This window comes from Podarcis tiliguerta (assembly GCF_965153285.1).
Source record: "Podarcis tiliguerta genome assembly, chromosome: 16".
Classification (NCBI taxonomy): domain Eukaryota; kingdom Metazoa; phylum Chordata; class Lepidosauria; order Squamata; family Lacertidae; genus Podarcis; species Podarcis tiliguerta.
In genome coordinates this window covers 5,771,104-5,794,416 of record NC_139549.1, presented here as the reverse complement: position 1 = coordinate 5,794,416, position 23,313 = coordinate 5,771,104, and the positions used below count along the sequence as shown (strand labels likewise).

At 44.1% G+C, this 23,313-nt stretch overlaps 1 protein-coding gene across 1 annotated transcript; it reads left to right on the top strand.

The window, feature by feature from the left end:
* Positions 1-1,748: 1,748 nt before the first annotated feature.
* LOC310666116 (SLAM family member 5-like) lies at positions 1,749-23,193 on the top strand. Its single transcript, XM_083416737.1, has 8 exons — positions 1,749-2,045; positions 2,615-3,327; positions 6,631-6,975; positions 7,521-7,820; positions 10,337-10,468; positions 11,245-11,336; positions 17,868-17,965; positions 19,589-23,193. The coding sequence occupies exons 2-7, from the start codon at positions 3,198-3,200 to the stop codon at positions 17,958-17,960; spliced, it is 1,092 nt and encodes a 363-aa protein (XP_083272863.1). The 5' UTR covers positions 1,749-2,045; positions 2,615-3,197; the 3' UTR covers positions 17,961-17,965; positions 19,589-23,193.
* Positions 23,194-23,313: the final 120 nt, after the last annotated feature.

Below are 23,313 nucleotides of genomic sequence, written 5' to 3'. Positions count from 1 at the left end.
AGTTCCTGAATCCAAGCCACAAGCTCACACTATTCATACACAGACATGCCCTTAAGACAGGATTTGTGAGCAAAGGGACAATGGGTAGGTGTTCCCATTTCCTTCCTCCTTGCAGAGAAACATTTGAGGTCAATTTGGGAGAGTCAAAATGGTTTCAGGACTTCTTTCCTGTTCTGTTTCAGACATGAGGTTTATATATTTATGTATGTGTTTGCCTGGTACATTTATGAACATTTATTTTATATCTTACACCTTATGGTTCTCATAACACTACTTCATAGCTCATGCTTTGCTAGTTTACTTTCCTCCTTGCTTTGCTGCTACTTTCTTCCCTTCTGATGATGTTGGACTACAACTCCCATCAGCCCTGGCTCAGTCATGGGGTGCTGGTGGGGGCTGATGGGAGCTGCAGTCCAGCCACATCCATCCTCCAGATGTGACCGCACTGCAGCTCCCACACTGCTGTTTTAATTCTGCAGCTTCTAGGGAATGTTGATTTTAAACCACCTCAAGATCTTTTACAGTGGCAAATAGAAGGGGAAGAAATGGAGGCAGGGAAAGAGTTTTCTTTCTTGGGCTCCATGATCACTGCAGATGGTGATAGCAGCCACGAAATTAAAAGACGCCTGCTTCTTGGGAGAAAAGCAATGACAAACCTAGACAGCATCTTAAAAAGCGGAGACATCACCTTGCCAACAAAGGTCCGTATAGTTAAAGCTATGGTTTTCCCAGTCATGATGTATGGAAGTGAGAGCTGGACCATAAAGAAGGCTGATAGCCGAAGAATTGATGCTTTTGAATTATGGTGCTGGAGGAGACTCTTGAGAGTCCCATGGACTGCAAGAAGATCAAACCTCTCCATTCTGAAGGAATCAGGTCTGAGTGCTCACTGGAAGGACAGATCGTGAAGCTGAGGCTCCAAGACTTTGGCCACCTCATGAGAAGAGAAGACTCCCTGGAAAAGACCCTGATGTTGGGAAAGATGAAGGGCACAAAGAGAAGGGGATGGCAGAGGACAAGATGGTTGGACAGTGTTCTCGAAGCTACCAGCATGAGTTTGACCAAACTGCGGGAGGCAGTGGAAGACAGGAGTGCCTGGCGTGCTCTGGTCCAGGGGGTCACGAAGAGTCGGACACGACCTAAACGACTAAACAACAACAACAATACATGGAAATCATCATCATCATCATATCAATAAACTATATCAATCATTGCTGTCCTTTTTATTTAAAAAAATCCATGTTCTTCTAAATCAGGTTTATATTATCACTGTGCCTTTTGAGGTTTGTCGGCTGGGCTGCTGTTTATGTGTGTCCATTTTTAATTAAAAGGAGATGCTTCTTGTTCATAGGTTTCATTTATGTGCATAAGCTGAAAGGCACCTCAGAAATCTTTAGGAAATATGTTAAAGGAACCGTTTTTTATGTTTGTGTGGTATTCATTGTTAAAAATAAAACTGTTTGTATTAATAATAACAATATATTATTTATACCCCGCCCATCTGTCTGGGTTTCCCCAGCCTCTCCAGGCGGCTCCCAACAGAATATTAAAAGCACAATAAAACAGCAAACATTAAAAACTTCCCTAAACAGGGCTGCCTTCAGATGTCTACTAAAAGTCAGATCGTTGTTTATTTCCTTGAAATCTGATGGGAGGGTGTTCCATAGGGCGGAATCTTTTGCAGTCATGCAAGTATGGGACAAATGAAGACAGCCAAGACCGCCCTGCTACACTTTCTTCTCTCTGCCTGCTTTTCATCATTTTGCAAAGGCGGCTCTCTCTCCCAGAGGACTGACTATGTGCCTCTTAGACAGCATTGATGGAAGGAGCATCATACTCCATCTTCAGCCTTGAGATAAATTGAAGTTCCAAAACTCTGCCTGGGGATCCAGTTGCCCAGCTTTACGCCTGGAGAGAGCAGCGCTTGAGTGCTGAGGAAGGGAAAGCCCTCTGCACATGCCCAGGGGCACTTTTCACAGAGTTCTTAATGGTGGTGATCAGCTGGAATTTTGAAGCTTTACATCAGCCCTGGAAAGGGAAGGGAAGTTTTGTTTTTTTTAATAATATTTTTTATTAAGGTTTTTACATAAAAGGAAAAAACAAAGGAAAAATACAAAAAGACAAGAACAACAACACAGAAAAAACAAATAAAAGCAATTCCATTTTCATAATATTCCTTGCGTTTACTTATTTCCCAGACTTCCCCACACCTCCCCTCACTGTATTCCAGTTCATATATTTAATCAGCAAATCCCTTCCCTCTATCTTAACTTAATCTTTATCTTAATATCTTAATATATTTTAATCTTTTCTTAATATCTTAATATGTTAAACCTTTTAATTTTACACCGTTTAACCTTCGAATTTTCCATACTCCTTCACCACTTTGTTGCTAATAACCTTTTAAGCTCAATCCGATGTCATTCTAATATTCATTAATCTTATAATATTTCTGTAAATAGTCTTTAAATTTCTTCCAGTCTTCTTCCACCGTCTCTTCTCCCTGATCTCTGATTCTGCCAGTCATTTTTGCCAATTCCATGTAGTCCATCACCTTCATCTGCCATTCTTCCAGAGTGGGTAGTTCTTGTGTCTTCCAATAAGGGAAGGGAAGTTTTGAAAGTGGAGCCAGAGAAAGAAGATGGGAGCCTGCTCGGCTTAAAACAGGGATGGGAAACGTTGTTCAACCTGAGGACCACGTGCTGGTGGTGAGCGAGAAGAGAGGCAAAACAGGCTGGGGAATGAATGTGAATTTGGCCTTTGCAAACGAGGGAGTTGCTCTACACACAAAGCAGGTCTGGGAATGGGTGTGACATGCAGAGAGGCTCATGTGGTCTGGGGGGAATGCATTTTTCTCCATCTCTGGTGAAGACAGAGGGCAGGAACTCTAAGAGACTTGAAGGGAGATACCTCTCACTTGGGCACTAGAGCTGGGCTGTTGGGGTCTCTCCCGGTGCTTACAATTCTATTATTCTGTGCATTGGCCGACTCTGCAAAGAATGAGCTAAAACCAGCTGGAGGTCGGAAAAAAGGGGATGGCTGCCAGCTCGTAACCACACCTCTCCTCTCCATAAACGCCCCCACCTTCCTCTTTTCGGCACAGAGAGACGTGAACTCTCAATTTTTCTCCTCCTAAAAATGTTCAACCTCTCATCACTTCACACAGCTTTCAGTCCCATCCTCTGAATGGATTTACGATGAAGGACCAAAGTCTGTGTGTCTTGAAGAGGATTCCTCCACGCGGCAGGCGAAAGGGGGCTGCGAATGGCTGCAAACGAAGCCTGGAGCTCTTTCTTCTGGCTCTGTCTTTGCTTTCTTCTCCGTCTGGTAAGTCCTCCAAGGCTTGATAAGGTGATATGCGCGTGTTTTTGCAGGAAAAGACGTTTGTGTAGAAGGCCTCTCTGTCTGCTGAAGCGGCCTCACAATCCCTTCGTGGCTCTGTTATTTGGTAACATCTAAAATAAGCTACAATAGCAGCAGAGCGTAAACAACAGAGGGGATGCAGCCAGGAGACTCGCTGTGCTGTAATGGATGGATGCAGAGGCCGCCGACTATAAAATCGTTTGAAACAGTACTGCTTCCTTCTCAAGCAAGTGAATTTTAGGGTCGGAATAGAGCGAGATGCCTCGGTTTTCTTCCTCTCAAAATGGAGGGATTCTTCTTTGCAGGAAATTTCATTTCAGCTTTAGCTGGGGAAAGCTGGCCCCGCAAGCGATCCTTCAAAGACCCAGTCCTGGGTTTATTCTTGAAGGCAAATATCAGGCTTTGTGTTCAAAAAGGCAGTTAGCAATGATGCTTCTGCAGTCTGACAAAGCACCTTTCAGAATTGAATAATGATATCCAGGGCACTCTGAGTGGGTCTCCTCTTGCGCTTGAACTAAAAGCTGCAGTTAGTGTATAATTGCTGAAATGAGTGAGACCCTGTCCACATTTAACACCCCTCTTCAGAGATCTGCATTGGCTGGCGTTATGTTATGGGGCAAAATTTAAGGCATTGCTACTGGTACATAAAGCCCGCAATAGCTTGAGACCAGTTTATGTGAAGGATCACCTTGCCCCATACAGGCTCTTGAATTGGTACTACTTACCAGTGCCACATAATATTCATTTCACACCTGCAAGAAATAAAAAATTTCATGTGGCAGAACCTAGACGTCGGAACTCCCTGCTACTTGGCATCAGACAGGTGTCCTTAAGGCTTAAAACCTCTCCCTCCAGGCAACCTTACCCAGACATACAGAATTTGGCATGTGTTTTAATCGAGGGCGGGGGCTCCCAGGATTCAGAAACCGTTTTATTTTTTAATCTTTTTTTATCCACAGAAACGTACAAAGAGCGTAACTTAAAAGCTTGAGTAAAGGTCAGTTTCTGAAATTAATAGGCAAGCAGAAATCACAAAAGATATTGTGCAATATTATGTTTTAATGTTAATGTGTTTTAATCATTGTCAGCCACCCTGGGGCCTTAGGGCGAAGGGTGGGCAATATATTGCAATCAAGTAATTAATTAAACTATAATGAGTTTAATCAATTAAAGTCACAGACCGAGATGGTGACATTACATCACTCACTCTCCTATTCATATAAATTGCAGAATCAAACTATTCTGATCCAAAACGTACCCTCTGTTTAGCCCGCCCAGCCAATTTCAATTTATTGATCAACCTTTTAATATACCAATATTCTGCTGCAGCTCCTTCTAAGTCCTCAAAAAAACAGATAGTTTTTCACTTTGCCTTCGCTTAATAGATGACCGATCAACGCTTTACTTCTCACCTTCTTATTGCTGTTTGAGAAACTGCTTAACAAAGCTAAATGACAATCCATTTCTATATCTTGATTGGTTATATTCTCAATTTCATGAAATACTACATTCCCGAAATCTTTTTCAAACCGTTGTTAGCTTGTTTTTGTTGGGTTTTTTGCTACTAATTTTTATTAGTTTTCAATTACAATCCAGTAATAGCCTCAATGTTTGACCAAACTGCGGGAGGCAGCGGAAGACAGGAGTGCCTGGCGTGCTCTGGTCCATGGGGGCACGAAGAGTCGGACATGACTAAACGATTAAACAACAACAATAGCCTCAATAAAATGCAATACAAATTTATAATACAATTATGAATACCAATAATTCAAATAGCAAATTATATAATTAGCATAAGGTGCCCCCCCCCCCCCCCCGCATGCTAGAATTGATGGCTTGATTATTTGCTTTATTTCTGCATTCCAAAATCTTATTAATTTCTATTACATTCCAGTCATAATAATAATCCCTTATAGAACAACTGCAGTATTAATAACTTCTATTCGTGTTGACACATTAAATGATTTATAAAATTACAAGTGAGGAACGCAAACTATATCCTCCTCCTCCCTGTCTGTGGCAATTATTCTGTCCTCGGTGTTTCTTCGTGTCCTCGTAAGATGTTATGTCAGTCTTTCCCCGGGTTGTTGCTGCTTTCCATCATGCCTTAGGCGAAGCTGATATCCCATTGTTGTTCCAGAAATTTCTCCATTTCTCCATCCCTTGCTTCATTATTTTGCAACTTTCTCAGGCTGGGTAGAAGAGAGGTCTGTTGAACTGCAGATGACTCAATAATGAACCTTATCAGTTCCTTCGCAAGTTCATAGACTCCTTCCATCCTACCGTCCAACTGATGATAAAGGAGCAATTATACTGCCAATTTAATTTAATTCCAAGACCTCTTAGCGTTATTCAGTTCACTCCATAAACAATAAAGGATGGGGAAGAGTCAGCTCTAAGTTTTCATCGTAATTCTTTTGCAAAATAGAGTTTCCCTCCCTTTTTCCTTTTTTTACACACGCAGTTCCGTTTAATGTTATATTCCATATCTATAACCCAATTTCTTCCATCCTCACTGGTACAAATATAATTTGAACTAACATTCAGAGGAGGGTTCCCGAATCATAAATGTCGAGCAGAAAATTTTATATAAAGAAACTATAGGCTCCCCTCTCCCCACAACGTCTTTTGCCCCAAATGAAGTCTTCTCTCAAGTTCAAACCTTAAAGACCTTGCAGTTGGTTTTGTTCCACAGTTTTTGATCTCATCTTTTCTAGTACTTTAGTCCAAATTAAGCCGTAATTAACAGGAGTACCTCTGCTTCTTAATGGTGGCATAGGAGGGTTTTCAGCAAACAAAGTGCTTTTGTACACCGCACCTCCCTGCCTCCCACAATCCGTTCCAGAATGAGAGCCAGGTACCGAAACGAACTGCGAGGGAAGCCCATTCCTCCATTTCCCTGGGGGGAACTTGCAAGGATAATTACCCTCAATCATCCTTGTTTTTCCTTAGCCAACAATCTCCCGCTGCTATGGGGTCTTCCTCCATTAAGGCAGAGTGGAACCGGAAGCCCCAGTAGCATTTGCTTTCATTATATCTTGACTTTTAAAAATACCTGTTTTTAACTTTGTTATTTTTAAAAGGGTTTTTTCCCATTTAAAATCAAGTGGTTTATACATTTGGTTAGGTAAAAATAACGAATAAATCCACACATTTGGTAAAGCTTTAAATCAGTGATTCTGAGAGACTTTTCCAACCGTTGTCCCTTTCTTTGACTTTGTTTCTCCCTTTTCCTTCCTTCTTTTCCATCTTCCTGAACTTTTTAAGGTACTGCAAATATCAAAGTACAGAATCCCCACAAGGAGAAGTTGAATGGGATCCTGGGAGGCTGTGTGTTGCTCCCTGTAAATATCCCCCAAGCGGAAACACTGAAGACAGTTGAGTGGTATTTCCAGGGGAGAAATGGTTTGAAATTTCAGCTGGCTGAGTTGAGGGAAGAAAGACTGGAGAGGCCAAATCCCAAGGACAGGTTTGGGCCAAGATTGGAGATGGCCAATGATACCACCCTGAGGATCAAAGACTTGGAAATGGATGACAGTGGCAAATATTCCATTATAGTGAAGTTTACTTCAACACAGTATGAAGATTACACCTTCCACCTCTCTGTGTATGGTAAGTAATTCTTTATTCATCTGTGTCTGTTTATTGTGAAATAGAGCCTGGAAATAGAGCCAGCCTTTCTCTCCTTCAGCAGTGATGTTGCTGGGCAGTTGCTGACAGCCATGGAGGGCACACATTATTATTATTATTATTATTATTATTCATTTATTTATTTATTCCCCGCCCATCTGACTGGGTTTCTACAGCCACTCTGAGCGGCTCCCAACAGAATATTAAAATCACGATGCAAGATCAAACATTAAATCTTCCCGTGACTTCAGATGTCTTCTGAAGATAGTTGTTTATTTCCTTGACATCTGACAGGAGGGCATTCCATAGTGAGGCACCACCACTGAGAAGGCCTTCTGCCGGGTTCCCTGTCGCCTCACTTCTCGCAGGGAGGGAACCGCCAGAAGGCCCTGGGAGCTGGACCTCAGTGTCCAGGCTGAACGATGAGGGTGGAGATGCTCCTTCAGGTCTACTGGGCTTTAAAGGTCAGCACCAACATTTTGAATTGTGCTGGGAAACATATGAGCCTTTCATATTTTATTCCACAGAACCAGTCCCAGAACCAAAAATCCTCTCCCAAGTTGTCTCCAAGAGCCCAGATGGCTGCAATGTGACCCTGCAGTGTCAGGTGCCTGGAAAGGGGGAATTCAACATCTCCTGGGAAAAAGGGGATGCCTTCAGGGACTTAGAAGATGGTTCAAAGTCATATCACCTCTCTGGCAATGGCAAAAATCTCCACTTGTTCTGGAAGCTCAACTCTTCAGAGCCCAACATCACCTGCCTGGTCACCAATCCAGCAGATCAGAAAAGCATCTCCTCCAACTTGCTACACATCTGCCAAACTGAAGGTGAGCAACTCTCTATTTTATTTAGAAAACTGCAGAAACCACTTACCATATTTTTCGCTCTATAAGACGCGCCTAGTTTTTGGAGTAGGAAAACAAGAAAAAAAATATTCTGAATCTCAGAAGCCAGAACAGCAAGAGGGATCGTGACGCAGTGAAAACAGCAATCCCTCTTCCTGTTCTGGCTTCTGGGATAGCTGCGCAGCCTGCATTCGCTCCATAAGACGCACACACATTCCCCCTTACTTTTTAGGAGGGAAAAAGTGAGTCTTATAGAGCAAAAAATACGGTAATTAAAAACTCATTAATTTAATCTTTAAAAGCACATAAAACACAGTGAAAGCTGAACAGTTATTTGTCCACCTCCCCTTCCTCTTTATGCATTAGCTGGGTAGTTGACTGGGGCGTTGAACACCCAACACTTCCCTTCCATGTTAATTTCAAAATGAGCCTTATCATGGGGTCAATGAAATGGAAAGATTTTAATTTTTTCAAATGGAAATCTAGACAGATTCATGAGCTGGCGCAAACTTAGGATTCAGTCCTCGTAACTAGCCGAGGATGGCTGGGGACGATTACACGATTCCTGCCAAAAGCAAACGGGTGAAATTCAGGGCGTTGTCTTATCCATTTCTTCTCTCTCTCTCTTTTTGCTAGTGGTTTACAAAGGAATCTAGAATATTCATTAAAACATACTTTTAAAAGCAGCCCTCAAAAGCAAGTTACATAAATTTTTGAGATAGAAATGAAATCAGTACAGTAGCACTTTGAATCTCAAACGCCTTGGCTCCTGAACCAATCGACTCCCGAACGATCAAAACCCGGAAGTGAGTGTTCCTGTTTTCAAACGATTTTTGGAACCTGAACATCTGGTGGTACTTCCACAGCTTTCAATTGGCTGCAGAAGCTTCCTACAGCCAATCAGAAGCCGCACTTTGGTTTCCAAAATTTTTGGAAGTCGAATGGACTTCCAAAATGGATTCTGTTCAACTTCCAAGGTACAACTGTAATTTGAAAATAATCGTTCTTACTAAAATCGCATGTTGGAAAGTGCATGCTCTGGTGATTTAAAATTATCTGGCAACTTTAACAAAGAACTCCAGCACTATCCAGCCTTTCTTTCTTTCTTTCTTTCTTTCTTTCTTTCTTTCTTTCTTTCTTTCTTTCTTTTTTACCTTACTTTCTTTTTACCTTACAATATTTCCCCACCCAAAAATATGGACAGGTGGTCCAGTTAAGCCTTGGACATTTTTTAACAGAGAAACTTGTGGGAAAAGACTTCCCTCTCCAGCTGCCTTTTATCATCTGAAAATTGCAGCTTTCACAAGCTTCAAAAGCTATAACAGACACCGTAAACACAGGCCTCTTTGTCTGCGCCATAATTTATGTGGCTCTTATCATCCAGATAACGGCATTATATTTTAAAGCACATTTATAACAGTGCTTATCTGAAAGTCTCCCTAGATACGTATATATTAAACCCGAAGACAGTGCAGCCTGCTATGGGACAGATTTTCTCACAAAGTCCAAAATATTCCACCTCTTTTCCACTTCACAGACCCAGCTGTGTTTTCATCTCCAAGTCTAAAATACACGTTGGAACTAACCTTTATTTGAGCTTGCTTTCTCAGAGCAGCAAGAAGGCCATTCATTGGCAGCCATCAAGCCAACATCTGGCATGACATGTGGGTTTTCTTTCCATGGAAAATAGCAGCTTTGGCAAAAAATGGAGTTCTCTAACAATGAAAGGATTTCACAGCCATTCGATCACTCTCAGCATAGCTTATAAACCACATAATCATAGTAAGAATAATAATAATTTACCTCCAAGTACATATAATAATGAGAAAACATCAAGGAAAGAAATAGGAACCAGGTGAAGTGATCAGGAATAGGATCACTGCAGATAACCACTGGGTGAAACTTTTTTACCCCGCAATATTCTTTTTATTCTTCTATATCTGTTTTAAAAACCATAAGTTTTCACAGTAGTCCTGCTAACGTCTTAATGATCTGTTTGCAATTTGTTTGTAAATATTCAATAAACCACTTCCGTTCCTTAATAATAATAAAAAGGTTGTTTACTTGATTTCTAATTCTTCCGGTAAGTTTTGCCATATCTGCATATCCCATTATTTTCTGTAATCATTCTTTTCTCATCGGAACTTCTATCCATTTTTGGGCAAATATCTTCCTGTGGCTGTAGCTGTATACATAAGTAAGTTTCTATATTGCTGAGGAAGATCTGATCGCATCAGATAAGTGAAAGCTTTCATGAAACTGTTTGTGCACAGCTCTAGCCGAGACCCTTGTCCATGCCATATCTGTCAACTTTTCCCTTTTCTTGCGAGGAATCCTATTCAGAATAAGGGAATTTCCCTTAAAAAAAGGAAAACGTTGACAGCTATGGTCCATGCAACCCACCAATGAGCTGTGGGTTCTCCCTTCAGAGCACGTATTGCCCAACATTTTAGAGCTCTTCCAATATCTTGCACGAAAAAACTATCCAATCTTTACAGGTGGCAATCAACCCGGACTGCATTGGAGCTGGAGCTGGACCTTTCTCATCATTTTATTCGTAATGTTGCTCCTCTTGGCTGGATTTGGGCTAAAGACCTGGAAGAAAAGAAGGAAGATGCCACCCAACAGAGGTAGGAAGCTTTTTGTAAGAGCAGAAGGAAAGTCTTGAGGGAACCGACCGAAGAATCTGTTGGGATGACCACCCTGCCCCCCACAGCTTATCTCTGTGAAACTTGAGTCCCTTTCAGTGGGGGTTTAGGGTTCCTATACATAGTTCTGTACCCTTAAGTAAAGGTAAAGGGACCCCTGACCATTAGGTCCAGTCATGGCCAACTCTGGGGTTGCGGCGCTCATTTCGCTTTCTTGGCCAATGGAGCGGGCGTACAGCTTCCGGGTCATGTGGCCAGCATGACTAAGCCACTTCGGGCGAACCAGAGCAGTGCACAGAAACACAGTGTGTGTGTAATTAGCATATGTAATGAGACATATTTGGCATATGTAATGAGACGTTACATCACATATGCTAAAGCTATTTTTGGACATCTGCATACTATCCCTTGCTATTTCTTATAGGACTAATTGCAGTTGTTAACAGTCGTCAACAGGTTTACCATACCCATTGGGTCAATCGCCCATCTCCTACTACCCTCCTGAAAAAAAACCCACCCCACCCTCCCACTATATATCAGGGTCTAGTGACTTCTGTTTCAGTGTATCTGAAGAAGTGTGCATGCACACGAAAGCTTATACCCAGAACAAACTTGGTTGGTCCCTAAGGTGCTACTGGATTTTTTTTAAAAAAAATAATTTATTTTCACTGTGTCAAACCAACACGGCTACCTACCTGAATCTGCTAGGCAGGTGTGGGTGACCCAATAGAGTAAATGTCTTATGTTCCCCTCTCCAGCTACCTCCATGATGCCAAGGGAGGAGCCACTTCCTGAGCTTCAGTACTCAGAGGTTGCAAAGAGGAGCCCCCCAGAAGGCGATGATGACCAGGTGAGAACTTCTTGCAGAACAGAATGGTGGGGGTGATGGAAATTGCGGTGGTGATGGAGATTATCGTGGCAATCCCAGTGGTGGTGGTGATATGGCCTAGTTCGTAAGACCCCCCTTTAAGCCCTTACCATCTTCACTATTGGAAGGGAAATATTTACACTCAACATCTATGTGTTTGCTCTGCATTAAAACGCTTGAGCATGTATTACTGTACTGTTCATATTATAGGGCGTTCACGCCTTATATGAAGGACCCATTTTAATTAATGTTTGGGGCAGATCTGGGCTGGATCTAGACACATCAAAAAAAACATTTCAGGAAAATGTGTTGCAAACCTCATATGGGGAAATCATGTTGCCTAAAGATGGAACTCTACAGCGCCATCTGGTGTCAGTGTTATAATGGATTTAAAAACCTTTTTTTTATCAATGTAGCTGAGTCCCTGGTAACTATACATATATATAGCTATATATCTATATCGATATATCAATATTGAGATATATAGATATATAGATATATACCTATCTATTTTTAATTTCAATTTTCTGTTTCACACTTTAGAATATTCATTCAAACAACCTTAAAACGTCAGTGACTTCCCCTCTTCTTTTTCCATGGTTCATTTTGCATATCGTAAATCCCTGCATATTTTACATAAGCTAAACCACTCAGTATTTCATTATTACATCCATCAAATCTTGTTTACACTGTTGGATTTATCTTAATGCTGCCAACATTCCCAAGTGCACACAATCCCCCCCCATATATTCAATAAATATTTTCCAATCTTCTTTAAACGTGTGTTCTTCTTGTTCTGTTATACTATAGGTTAGTTCCGCAAGCTGTGCATGTTCCATCAGTTTATGTTGTCACTCTTCTTTAGTTGGGACCTCGCTCGTTTTCCATCTGGGGGCTAACGAAACACGGACCGCAGTGGTGGCATACATTTTTTTTTTTTTTACACCTGGGAATGTCCTAGTCCCTGGTAACTTTTACACTTCTCCCTCATTTCACCAGACTCCACTAGTGAAGTCACGATTGAAGTGGCAAAATTATGTACGTTTAAATCTCCCTACCAACTATGCTCATGTTCAGCAGGCCATTCTGCACTCTGCACTCCCCCCCTACCCCAGCTGAGTCCTACCCCACAAGCAGTTCATCAGCTCTCCTCCCTTAATAATAATAATAATAATTTATTATTTATACCTCGCTCATCTGGCTGAGTTTCCCCAGCCACTCCAGGTTGGCTTGCAAAGATAGCAACAGCAAATGCAAAGCAGGAAGAGGTGGCAAATGTTATTTCTGCTTTGTGTGGGTGTTCTGGTGGCTGCTCCTCTTTCAAAAGGTCCAGAGATCTGAAACAGATCCCTTTACCTTACACCCCTGCCTCCCCACCCCATTTCAACCTGCTCTGTACACTGGTCATCAGGAGAGATGCTTGTTTTAATACGCCTGTTCTGAGGTTGCAGGTGGTAAAGGTAAAGGGACCCCTGACCATTAGGTCCAGTCGTGACCGACTCTGGGGTTGCGGCGCTCATCTCGCTTTACTGGCCAAGGGAGCCGGCGTACAGCTTCCGGGTCATGTGGCCAGCAGGTCTACGCCACTTCTGGCGAACCAGAGCAGCACATGGAAACACCGTTTACTTTCCCGCCGGAGCGGTACCTATTTATCTACTTGCACTTGGACGTGCTATCGAACTGCTAGGTTGGCAGGAGCAGGGACCAATCAACGGGAGCTCACCCGGTCGCGGGGATTTGAACTGCCGACCTTCTGATCGGCAAGTCCTAGGCTCTGTGGTTTAACCCACAGCGCCACCCGCATCCCAGGCGTTGCAGGTGGTAGCTGAGGATGAAGCTGCCTCAGTACTGAAAACCTACTCGTTCTCTAGCTCTCTGCGCCTACAGTCTGTCCACATGAACGCAGGTTGGCAAACGGAAATACGGTTTTCTTTCCCCATTTTGTTGAATCACAGAACAGGAATCAGCTGGCTCTTTCAGTCTGTTCTTGTTCTACAGTTGCTTAGAATAAATGTTTCTGTTTATAGTTGTTGTCTTTTCTCTCTTCCTTTGTTTCTAATTTGCGTGTTTGTTTCTGTTTTGGAAGTGAAGGCTGCCTCGAAAACAATGCTCTTCAGAGGAAGTTCCCACAAATTTACTGTATTGCATAAAACAAATAACCACGGCACTTACCCATCTCCCCAAACGTTGTTTGGGGAGCTCAGAGGAAACCCACAGGAAATCCAGTCTCTTGGAATAGAAGACTGCTTCCTTCCTGAACAAACACGTTAACCCAAGCACCCGTACACCCTCATTCACAGATGCTGAGAGTGTCCTGTCAGCTTAGGTTAACTTTTGCATGTCGAGGTCCCCAGGCCACCCCAAATAACTCACACATCACACAGAATTTTTGTTTAAGGTTTTTGGCATAATTTTGGCCACAACTTTATTAAAATACAAAAAAATGTGAGTGGTTGCTTAGGCATTGGTTGTGACTATCTGCCCCCCCCCCCAGTGGGGGACAGGCTGACATTTCGCAAGTCAGAAAAGGGGAATACATTTGGGGGTAGCCCTCAGCCTTCCCCAAATGCAACCAGGGGCTCTTGCGTAGCCCTAGCCCCTTGACAGGGTTCGGAGAAAAGCAATAGTGAGCCCCTGTATTCCTTTAACGGAATCCCTTGCAGCAGCAGCAGCATTAGAGGGGCAGGCCCAGCCAATCCATGCCCCTCAACCAACCAAACCATAAACCAATGCCTAACCGCAACCTTACAAGTTATGAAGATTTGCTACGCAGTAGGCAAAAACCAAATGGCCCCAGCCAATCAGCCCGATGGACAAAATTCCTACCGGGCCCCTGCCCCAAAGCAGACGACCCCATGACAGGCATAGCAAGGTCAATGCGAACAACCCTAAATATGGGGGGGGGGGACAGGCAATTCGATGCATAGAGCGAAAAGAGGAAGCTCTATGCCTTGTGCAGGGAATTTTAACATTTCTGGCTGTCAGTCATCAAATGGCAACATTAACATCTTCCCAACAACAAGGGAAGCCCAATCACATCAGTGGCCAATGATCAATTAGCCCGCCCCACAACTTTGGAGTGTCCTGTCGGCCCCTACCGCAACACATGCTCTCCATGAAGGAGAACACGCTTTCTTAAAATATAGATGGAGTCAAACATGGGGACTACTGTTAATATCTTCTTCCCTATGCTTTTAAGTGAGTTTACAGGCAAGCATCAAAAAATTAAGCAGGAACATATATCTAACCTTAACTTTGACCCCTAATAAAGCTACAGTTGGGACGTATCTTGCAAACTTTGCACTAAAATTAGCAATGGATACATCAAATTCTGTTTCTTTCTATTTCTGATTTTGCCAATCCCAAGGTTATTTCAACACATTTCTGCATCCACTTGTGGTTTTGGTTTTTTTAAGTCCCCATGAAAATTAATCACAATCTTAGGACACATTTCTCCTAATAAATGCTCTTCAGGGTATATATCTGTTGTATATAATATAGAATCCTGCTAAGCAGCCTAGAACTTTTCAGGTTCCTCCAAGCCTTAGGCAACACATAATTTATAAGCTATTTTTTCAGCTAATGCTAAACTGCACATCTATTTATACAAAAGTGAAAGCTGCAAATCCTGCAAGGCTTTCCATTTAGAGGGCATTGAGGTTGTTTGGTGCTTCTGCAAAAGAAACAGGGGAAATATATTTGTTGTTGTGAAAATAAAGTAACGAGGAAGTAACGAGATAACAGCTGGTTATTTCTAAGTCGGTAAACTCCACCTTATGGAACACACTTTGCTTATTTATGATGCAAATTGATAGACAGATGGGAAACATTCAACTTCCTCTAGGCAACCATGTTTGTGCAGGGAAAATGATATTTGCACAGTGCCCTAATAGCCCTAAAGATATCTTGGAAATGACCCCTTAGCAGCTGCTAGATATAAATCCATTGTTAGGCATACACAAAGCAGCACTCACTGGGTTGCATCACACCTTTTAATTTCAGTGGGTCTAGAATCATAGAATCATAGAGTTGGAAGAGACCACAAGGGCCATCGAGTCCAACCCCCTGGCAAGCAGGAAACACCATCAGAGCACTCCTGACATATGGTTGTCAAGCCTCTGCTTAAAGACCTCCAAAGAAGGAGACTCCACCACACTCCTTGGCAGCAAATTCCACTGTCAAACAGCTCTTACTGTCAGGAAGTTCTTCCTAATGTTTAGGTGGAATCTTCTTTCTTGCAGTTTGGATCCATTGTTCCGTGTCCGCTTCTCTGGAGCAGCAGAGAAGCAGCAGTCTACTTTGAGTAGAACTAACATTGGATACAGCCCATTTTTTAATTCATGTATTATGAACACTAGGATGAGGAAACATGGGTAGATTACTGGTAGGGTGAGTCTTGAAGATGTTGCATGCATCCCAGTCTCCAAACAGGTGGGGGAGATTTCAGGGGTGCGGTTTCCTTGCAAATGAAGGTGAATGGAGACTGTGCAGTCTTTGGGATGCATGATTTTATTTACACATACAGTGGTACATTGGGTTACATATGCTTCAGGTTACATACGCTTCAGGTTACAGACTCCACTAACCCAGAAATATTACCTCTGGTTAAGAACTTTGCTTCAGGATGAGAACAGAAATCGTGCTTCGGCAGCGTGGCAGCAGCAGGAGGCCCCATTGGCTAAAGTGGTGGTTCAGGTTAAGAACAGTTTCAGGTTAAGAACGGACCTCCAGAACAAATTAAGTTCTTAACCCGAGGTACCACTGTATATGCAACCTGAGGGTATTAGGGGAGAGGTAGTACTTCTGGTGGGGGACACATCATGCTTTGTCCTGCACTCAGCTCTCACCTGTGGCTCCAGCTCCCAGCAGCCTGCCGTGAGGGAGGGGGGTCGGGCTCCCTGAAGCCTGACACCTGACCATTGGCTGTGCCAGCAGCTGAGGCTGCTGGGAGTTGGAGCTCAGCAATGCCGGGGGGCATTGCTGATCGTCGAAGAATTGACGCTTTTGAATTATGATGCTGGAGGAGATTCTTGAGAGTCCCATGGACTGCAAGAAGATCAAACCTCTCCATTCTTAAGGAAATCAGCCCTGAGTGCTCACTGGAAGGACAGATCGTGAAGCTGAGGCTCCAATACTTTGGCCACCTCATGAGAAGAGAAGACTCACTGGAAAAGACCCTGATGTTGGGAAAGATGGAGGGCACAAGGAGAAGGGGACGGCAGAGGACGAGATGGTTAGACAGTGTTCTCGAAGCTACAAACATGAATCTGACCAAACTGCGGGTGGCAGTGGAAGACAGAAGTGCCTGGCGTGCTCTGGTCCATGGGGTCACGAAGAGTCGGACACGACTGAACGACTAAACAACAACAACAACAACAATGCCGGGGGGGACACACTAGGACCCCATCCTTGATCTAGGCAGTGAAGCATGAATGGGGAACATCTGTGGGTGTCCAAATGCTACTGGGAGCTGTCCAACAACATCTGGAAGGCCCCCAGTTCCCCATCCCTCCTTTATTCCTTAAACCTCTGGTCCCCCAGGTGTGGCTGGCATGCAGCTCCTGTCACCCCAGACAGTACGGCTAACGGTCAGGGAGGATAAGAGGTCTTGTTCAACAACTTCTAGAGGGCCACAGGTTGCCCAACCCCGATTCAACACTTTCTGCTGTTCAGTTGCTCAATATAAACCCCTTGCTCCCTCTCCGGAAGCTGCTATCAGCAAGCCGGTGTTCTTCCTGTCCATCATCTGTTCATCCTTGCTTTTGTAGGCCTCTTTGCTTTCTGCGCTCCACCTCGCCTATAATTTTCTGCCTGTCCTTTCTTGGTTTAGAGCATCTGAGACGACTGTAGCCATGTTTTCAGGGGACATACCTGAATGGGACGCGGGTGGCGCTGTGGGTTAAACCACAGAGCCTAGGACTTGCCAATCAGAAGGTCAGCGGTTTGAATCCCCGCAATAGGGTGAGCTCCCATTGCTCGGTCCCAGCTCCTGCCAACTTAGCAGTTTGAAAGCACGTCAAAGTGCAAGTAGATCACTAGGTACCGCTCTGGCGGGAAGGTAAACGGCGTTTCCGTGCGCTGCTCTGGTACACTAGAAGTGGCTTAGTCATGCTGGCCACATGACCCGGAAGCTGTACGCCGGCTCCCTCGGCCAATAAAGCGCTGCAATCCCAGAGTCGGTCACGACTGGACCTAATGGTCAGGGGCCCTTTACCTTTACTTTACCTGAATGGCAGAGCCCGCACGTTGCCTGAAAGAAGGTCCCAGGTCCACTCCTCAAAATCTCCTGCAAGATTTTGGGAAAGATGAGCAGCTTTTGCAAGATCCAAAGTCTTGCGTAGCCCCCACGCCTCCATTCTCAGTGACTCCCAAAGGCCACCATAAATGTTATAAGAGAATCACACATGCAGCTCGGCTAATCTCAGCCATTCATCATGCATCATCCAAGTGCAGGAGTTCGGATGGTTTTAGCGCAGGGTCTGTAAAGGATATCATTTTGTTTCCCTCTTTCAGGAACAGACCCGTCTCCAAGATACCCCAACGCCACTTTCAACAGTGTATGCAGAGCTCCAACCACCTGCATGTCATTCTGAACATGTCACGTGAGCAAGGTGAGGCTGCAATTCGGAACAGGGGAAATTCATGCTAACAGACCCTCTAAGTGTCCCTATTTTCCAGGGATGTCCATGATTTAGAGAAGCAGCCCTGGTTTCTGATTTGATCCCAGAATGCCCCACTTTCCCTTAGGACATCTCTGTTTTCATTGGAGAAATGTTGGAGGGTATGGAGTTATCCGACCCCTGAGCCGTCTGAAAGCAATCCTATACAGTCATACATTTGATCCTGAACGCCTTGGTTGTCGGACGTTTTGGCTCCCGAATGCCGCAAACCTGGGTCTGAATGTTCCGGTTTGCAAACGTTTTTTGGAACCTGAACGTCTGACGGGGCTTCTGCAGCTTCTGATTTTATGGGCTACAATAGACAACAACCCCGAAACCGCACATCTCTCAGCAAAACACACATTTTTCCAACCTTGATGAGCAAAGATGAAAATACTCCAAGCATCTTCAGTTTTGACTTTTAAGCTCGCTTTCACTTAACTGATCAGATATCACTCCCTGCGGCCCTCCCACTTCCTTTTAGCTCCTCCACATTTGTGAGAGAATGAATGAGTCGCCGTCAAATTCAAGAGTGAGAACTGCTCTTTGTCATATAAAAAAAGGACAGTCTCTCTGACCAAAGCCAGGAGAAAAAAAGTGCGCTTTAAAAAGGGGACTGAACAGGTCACCAGGACAAAATGTTCTCTTGCTCTTGCACGAAGCCAAGAACAAACACTCCACAAAACAAATTACAAATTACCGTGTGTGTGTGTGTGGTCAACCACAGCAGAACTGCAAAGGGTGACAGCCAGTTGTTATGCAAAATTCAATGCAAAGGGCACAGACAACTTCCCAGACGTTCTCTCTCAGTAAAGTCGTGCTACAGACCTGAGGGGTGCAAAGCGAGCTGTCTGCTTCCGAGATGATGGTCTCTCTTAAGGTGTTTTATCTGGGTCTTGACTTACACTGGGGTTGGGAAGGGTTGAACCAAGTGAAGACCTCATAAAAGCAAAGGCAGAGGCAGCGGCGTAACATAGCAGCTCGGCTGCGCGGAGCGGCGCACGCACCCTGCAGCCAGGGGAGCAGCAAGCCGCCAATGGAGGACATTAGGTAAGCCACCTGCCCACAACTCTGATGGTGTTTCCTGCTTGGCAGGGGGTTGGACTCGATGGCCCTTGTGGTCTCTTCCAACTCTATGATTCTATGATTCTATGAACTCCCAAGCCGCCCCCAGCTGTTGAAACAAAGGGGGAAAGGAGGAAAGCAGCTGGCAAAGGGGCACAGCTCCCCCCTTCCCCCAACGGCTCAGGGTAGGCTTGGGAGCCACAGGTGGGCAGCGTGCCAAAAGTCACCCCCCCCCAGTGAAGCACCCGGGGCAGACCACCCCCACCGCACACCCCTTCCTCTGCCCCTGGACAGAGGAGCTTTAGAGGAAAAGGATATTGGCTGGATGGGAGATGGTGAGTGCTTTCTAAGTTCAGAATGGCTTAGGAAACAAGCTTGGGTTATTTCCACCAAGTCAGTCCAGTTCGGACTGGAAAAGGGAGTGGTAGTTTCTTGAAATTGGTGCCGCCTGCAATTAGAAAACAAAACCCATAGATTGTACATTTCTTTCTGTTTCCCTTTTCCCTGCAGGTCTGATGAAACGGGAAATTCCAAATTTTCAAGGCATCTTTCCATTACCACAGAAGCCTGGGCTTCTGGAATCTCAGGAATCGCTGCTGTATACATTCCACTTTCTACCAAGTACATGAATGCAATTGGTTAAATAGCTTCCTTGCTTACTTTTTCCCACCGTCTGTAGAATCCAGCCCCAATCAAAGCATCTTACTCTGTTTTAAATTTGGTCAGTTTGCAGTCTTGAATCAAATACGTATTTGCAGAAATTCAGAATTACTTGCTTATTTATTTTTAAAACAGCGCACTAGGTGTGCTGGGCCAAGAAGAAGTCTGTGCAAAGGCAATTTCTGGTCCCCACCACAAGAAAAAGGAACCATTAGTGAATTGTCAGAAAGGCAGACATGCAGGCACCATATGGAGCTTATAAACCACTTAGAGTTCCATGTTGACATTATGACACTCATTATGTTAGTACTGGAGATTTCAAGGGAAGATGCGGATATAAATTATATCTATCTAATTCCTATTCCCTTTTGAGAACAGGTCAATGCTTTTGTTTTCTTTTTTTAAAGTAACTTCCCTTTTCTGTTTCCCTTTTTTATTTTATTGCCAATACATTATCAGACCTTCTATCACAGCATATGATTTATAATTAGAAATGTACTTCGCTAAGAACGAAAGAGAATTGTTCCTACTTTCTCTGCCAGAGAGGGTCAATCTGGGGGGAACAGTTTCTGCAACAGAAGTTCAATTCACAGAGGCATTTTACTGGGGGAGACGACCACAAAAACCAAGCGGATTTGCCCATGGTGACAGAGCCTCATGAATAGTCCCACACATTCTTGTGGTAGTTTTGCAGATCAAGGCATCGCAAGGCGTTTCTGAGGTCCGGAAGTGCTGACAGCTTGGGGGCCTCTGAAGTTCCAGGGAAAGTTTTACTCAGAAAAAGCCCTCAGTCACCTGGCAGCGATAAGATCAGCCCCAAACCCTCAAAGCCACCAAATTTCTATAGAACTTCTGAAGGGCTCTGAGAATCAGGAAGAAAAATGGAAGCCTCTTTGATTGCAAGAGGAGGAAACTTTTGAGAAGAGCCCTGCTAATAGCTGCTTTACCTTCCGATTCTCTGTTTTTGCAAAAAGAAAAAAAAGATTCCTCTTCTTTCGAACAGCTATCGACTTAGGCCTTGTCAGGAGGTGTCACGGTTCGGTCTACGGGCGATCGAAGTCCTGGTTGAGGATGTTGGGACCGGGGGCAAGATGGCGGGGTGGGAGCAGGAACGAGAGTCCAGAAGCCAGGGGTCCAAGGATCAGGAAGCAGGGAGTCCCACAAAGTCAGGGGTCCAAGGGTCAAGAAGCAAGGAGTCACAAAGTCAAGGATTTGAGGGTTGAGAAGCAAGGAGTCAAGAAGCCGAGGTCCGAGGATCAGGAAGCAAGAAGCCAAACGCAGCAAGGCAGAAAACGTGTTGCTGTGGCAAAGAGCCTCACCTGGGCAGCCGCGCCTTGCCGCTCCAGAACAAACTTAGGAAGGCCCCAGTCCTGCGAAGCCCTACTGGTCACAGGGGCTGGCTCCTGCACGCACTCCTGATAGGAGGACTGTGGACCATGGGTTTGCTTTTCCATGCTACTGATTCTCCTCCTTTTCTCTATTTTTAATACACAGACATAATAATGAGTGGCTTCTGTTGTAAGCACGCCAAAAATGGTGGCACGGCTGGGTTAGGAGGAACCAAAGTTCACAGAATAGACAGACAGACACAGTCGTACCTTGGTTGTCGAATGCCCTGGAACTCAGTCGTTTTGGCTCCCAAACGCCGCAACCCCGGAAGTGATTGTTCTGGTTTGCGGACATTCTTTGGAACCCGAACGTCCGACGTGGCTTCCTGCAGCCAATCAGAAGCCCCAATTTGGTTTTCAAACATTTTGGAAGTCGAACAGACTTCTGGAACGGGTTCCGTTCGACTTTCAAGGTACGACTATAGGTAGGTAGGTAGGTAGGTAGGTAGGTAGATGATGGATAGATATAGGGAAAGTGGCTGATTTAGAGGCCTGGGTGTGTTCAGTGGCACAATATTCTAGACGAAAATTGGAGTTGGGGGCCTCTGAAATGGACTTGTTGGAAACGAGGACGGGACCACTTCTGCAACATATTGTTCCATTTCTTACTTTTGTTTATGATTTGCTGTTGTCTTGGGTGTTACATGACCATATTTTGTACTATAGTTTGTGTTCCCGTTTTTCAAAGCGAGTGTGATGTATGTATTTATTCTTGCAAAGCTGCCTTAATGCCATTAGTCCACCTCTGTAAGTATCTGTGTGGCAAGGGGTGTGTGGCAAGGATTAACCACTTCAAAGGAACAGGGGCAGATTTAATTTTGATGAGGCCCTAAGCTACTGAAGGTAATGGGGCCCTTTATATGTCCAGCTGTCCTTTGTCAACCACAAATTGTGGCTGTTTTTTGTGTTGAATATATGCTGCATGGTAATTTATGGACCTAATAGGTATCTAAAGCTATTTGCACATAACAAAATATGTATTTTATCAAAGTAATTGTTTAATTGAAATACAATTAAGAAGTATATTAATAGTGAAATACAATTAAGAAGTATATTAATAGTAAAATAATTATTAAGCTCTAACTTAAAATGATGTAGGTTTTATTTATTTTTTTTATCTTATATTTTAGAAATGGACACCCAGGTTTTTTCCCCTTTAATTCTTTTTGAGGGCCCTAAGCTATAGCTTGTTTAGCTTATGCATAAATCCGGCACTGCAAAGGAAGCAAACATGCATGTGGGCATCATGTTCACCACTGTCACCTTCTGACCGTAGTGGTTAAGAGTGGTAGTCTCGTAATCTGGTGAACCGGTTTCGCTTCCCTGCTCCTCCACATGCAGCTGCTGGGGTGACCTTGGGCCAGTCACACTTCTCTGAAGTCTCTCAGCCCCACTCACCTCACAGAGTGTTTGTTGTGGGGGAGGAAAGGAAAGGAGAATGTTAGCCGCTTTGAGACTCCTGAAGGGGAGTGATAAAGCAGGATACCAAATCCAAACTCTTCTTCTTCTTCTACCTACATCCTCAAGCAAGGTTGTGCTATTGTGTTAATGTTGGAGGCGAGTTCAGGAGGCAGTCTTCAGCCCAGCAGAGGCTGCCAAAGAGGGGAGGAAAGAGAAGCTTTTGGCTTCTGAGTCCAAATTACTGCCTTTTGCTGTGGGTCTCTCTAACCACATAAACGGGGCAGGCGATGTGTTGCCCTGCCCTCCAAATGTTAGGCTGCCCATCCCATTATCCCTGGTGGTTGGTCAAACTGGCTCCTGAGTCTTAATGGGAGGAGTTGCTCTTCTTGTTATCTGCTGTGATACTATCTCACCCTTCCTCCCAAAGGAGCCCAGGATGGCAGACAACAACATAGCAAAACAGTACATTTTTTTAATTTAAAATGAAAAGCATTTTTAAATCGTTGCAATCATTCAGTAACATCTGGAGAGAACCACACTGAAGACCCAAGCCGTGCAAAATATAACCTGCCTGAAACATGAACCAAGTGTTTTGCTTTGTTTATTTCTGTTCAAATGCAATGCTGTTGTACTTTGTATTGGTGAATAAACTCATTTGTTTAATTATCTGGTGCCTTCTGATCTGAGGGGGGGGGGGGGGGCTCTGCCAAGCTGCACCTCATTCCAGGCCTGTGTGGTCCCCAGTTTACTGAAAGGGTAGACTTCATCCTGGAGGCGACTTGGGTG

Excerpts from the sequence above, each read along its gene's own strand:
- LOC310666116 (XM_083416737.1), top strand. The coding sequence starts at position 3,198 with ATGAAGGACCAAAGTCTGTGTGTCTTGAAGAGGATTCCTCCACGCGGC. Across the intron at positions 7,821-10,336 it reads ACACATCTGCCAAACTGAAG|GTGGCAATCAACCCGGACTG; the intron begins GTGAGCAACTCT and ends CAATCTTTACAG. Across the intron at positions 10,469-11,244 it reads GAAGATGCCACCCAACAGAG|CTACCTCCATGATGCCAAGG; the intron begins GTAGGAAGCTTT and ends TCCCCTCTCCAG.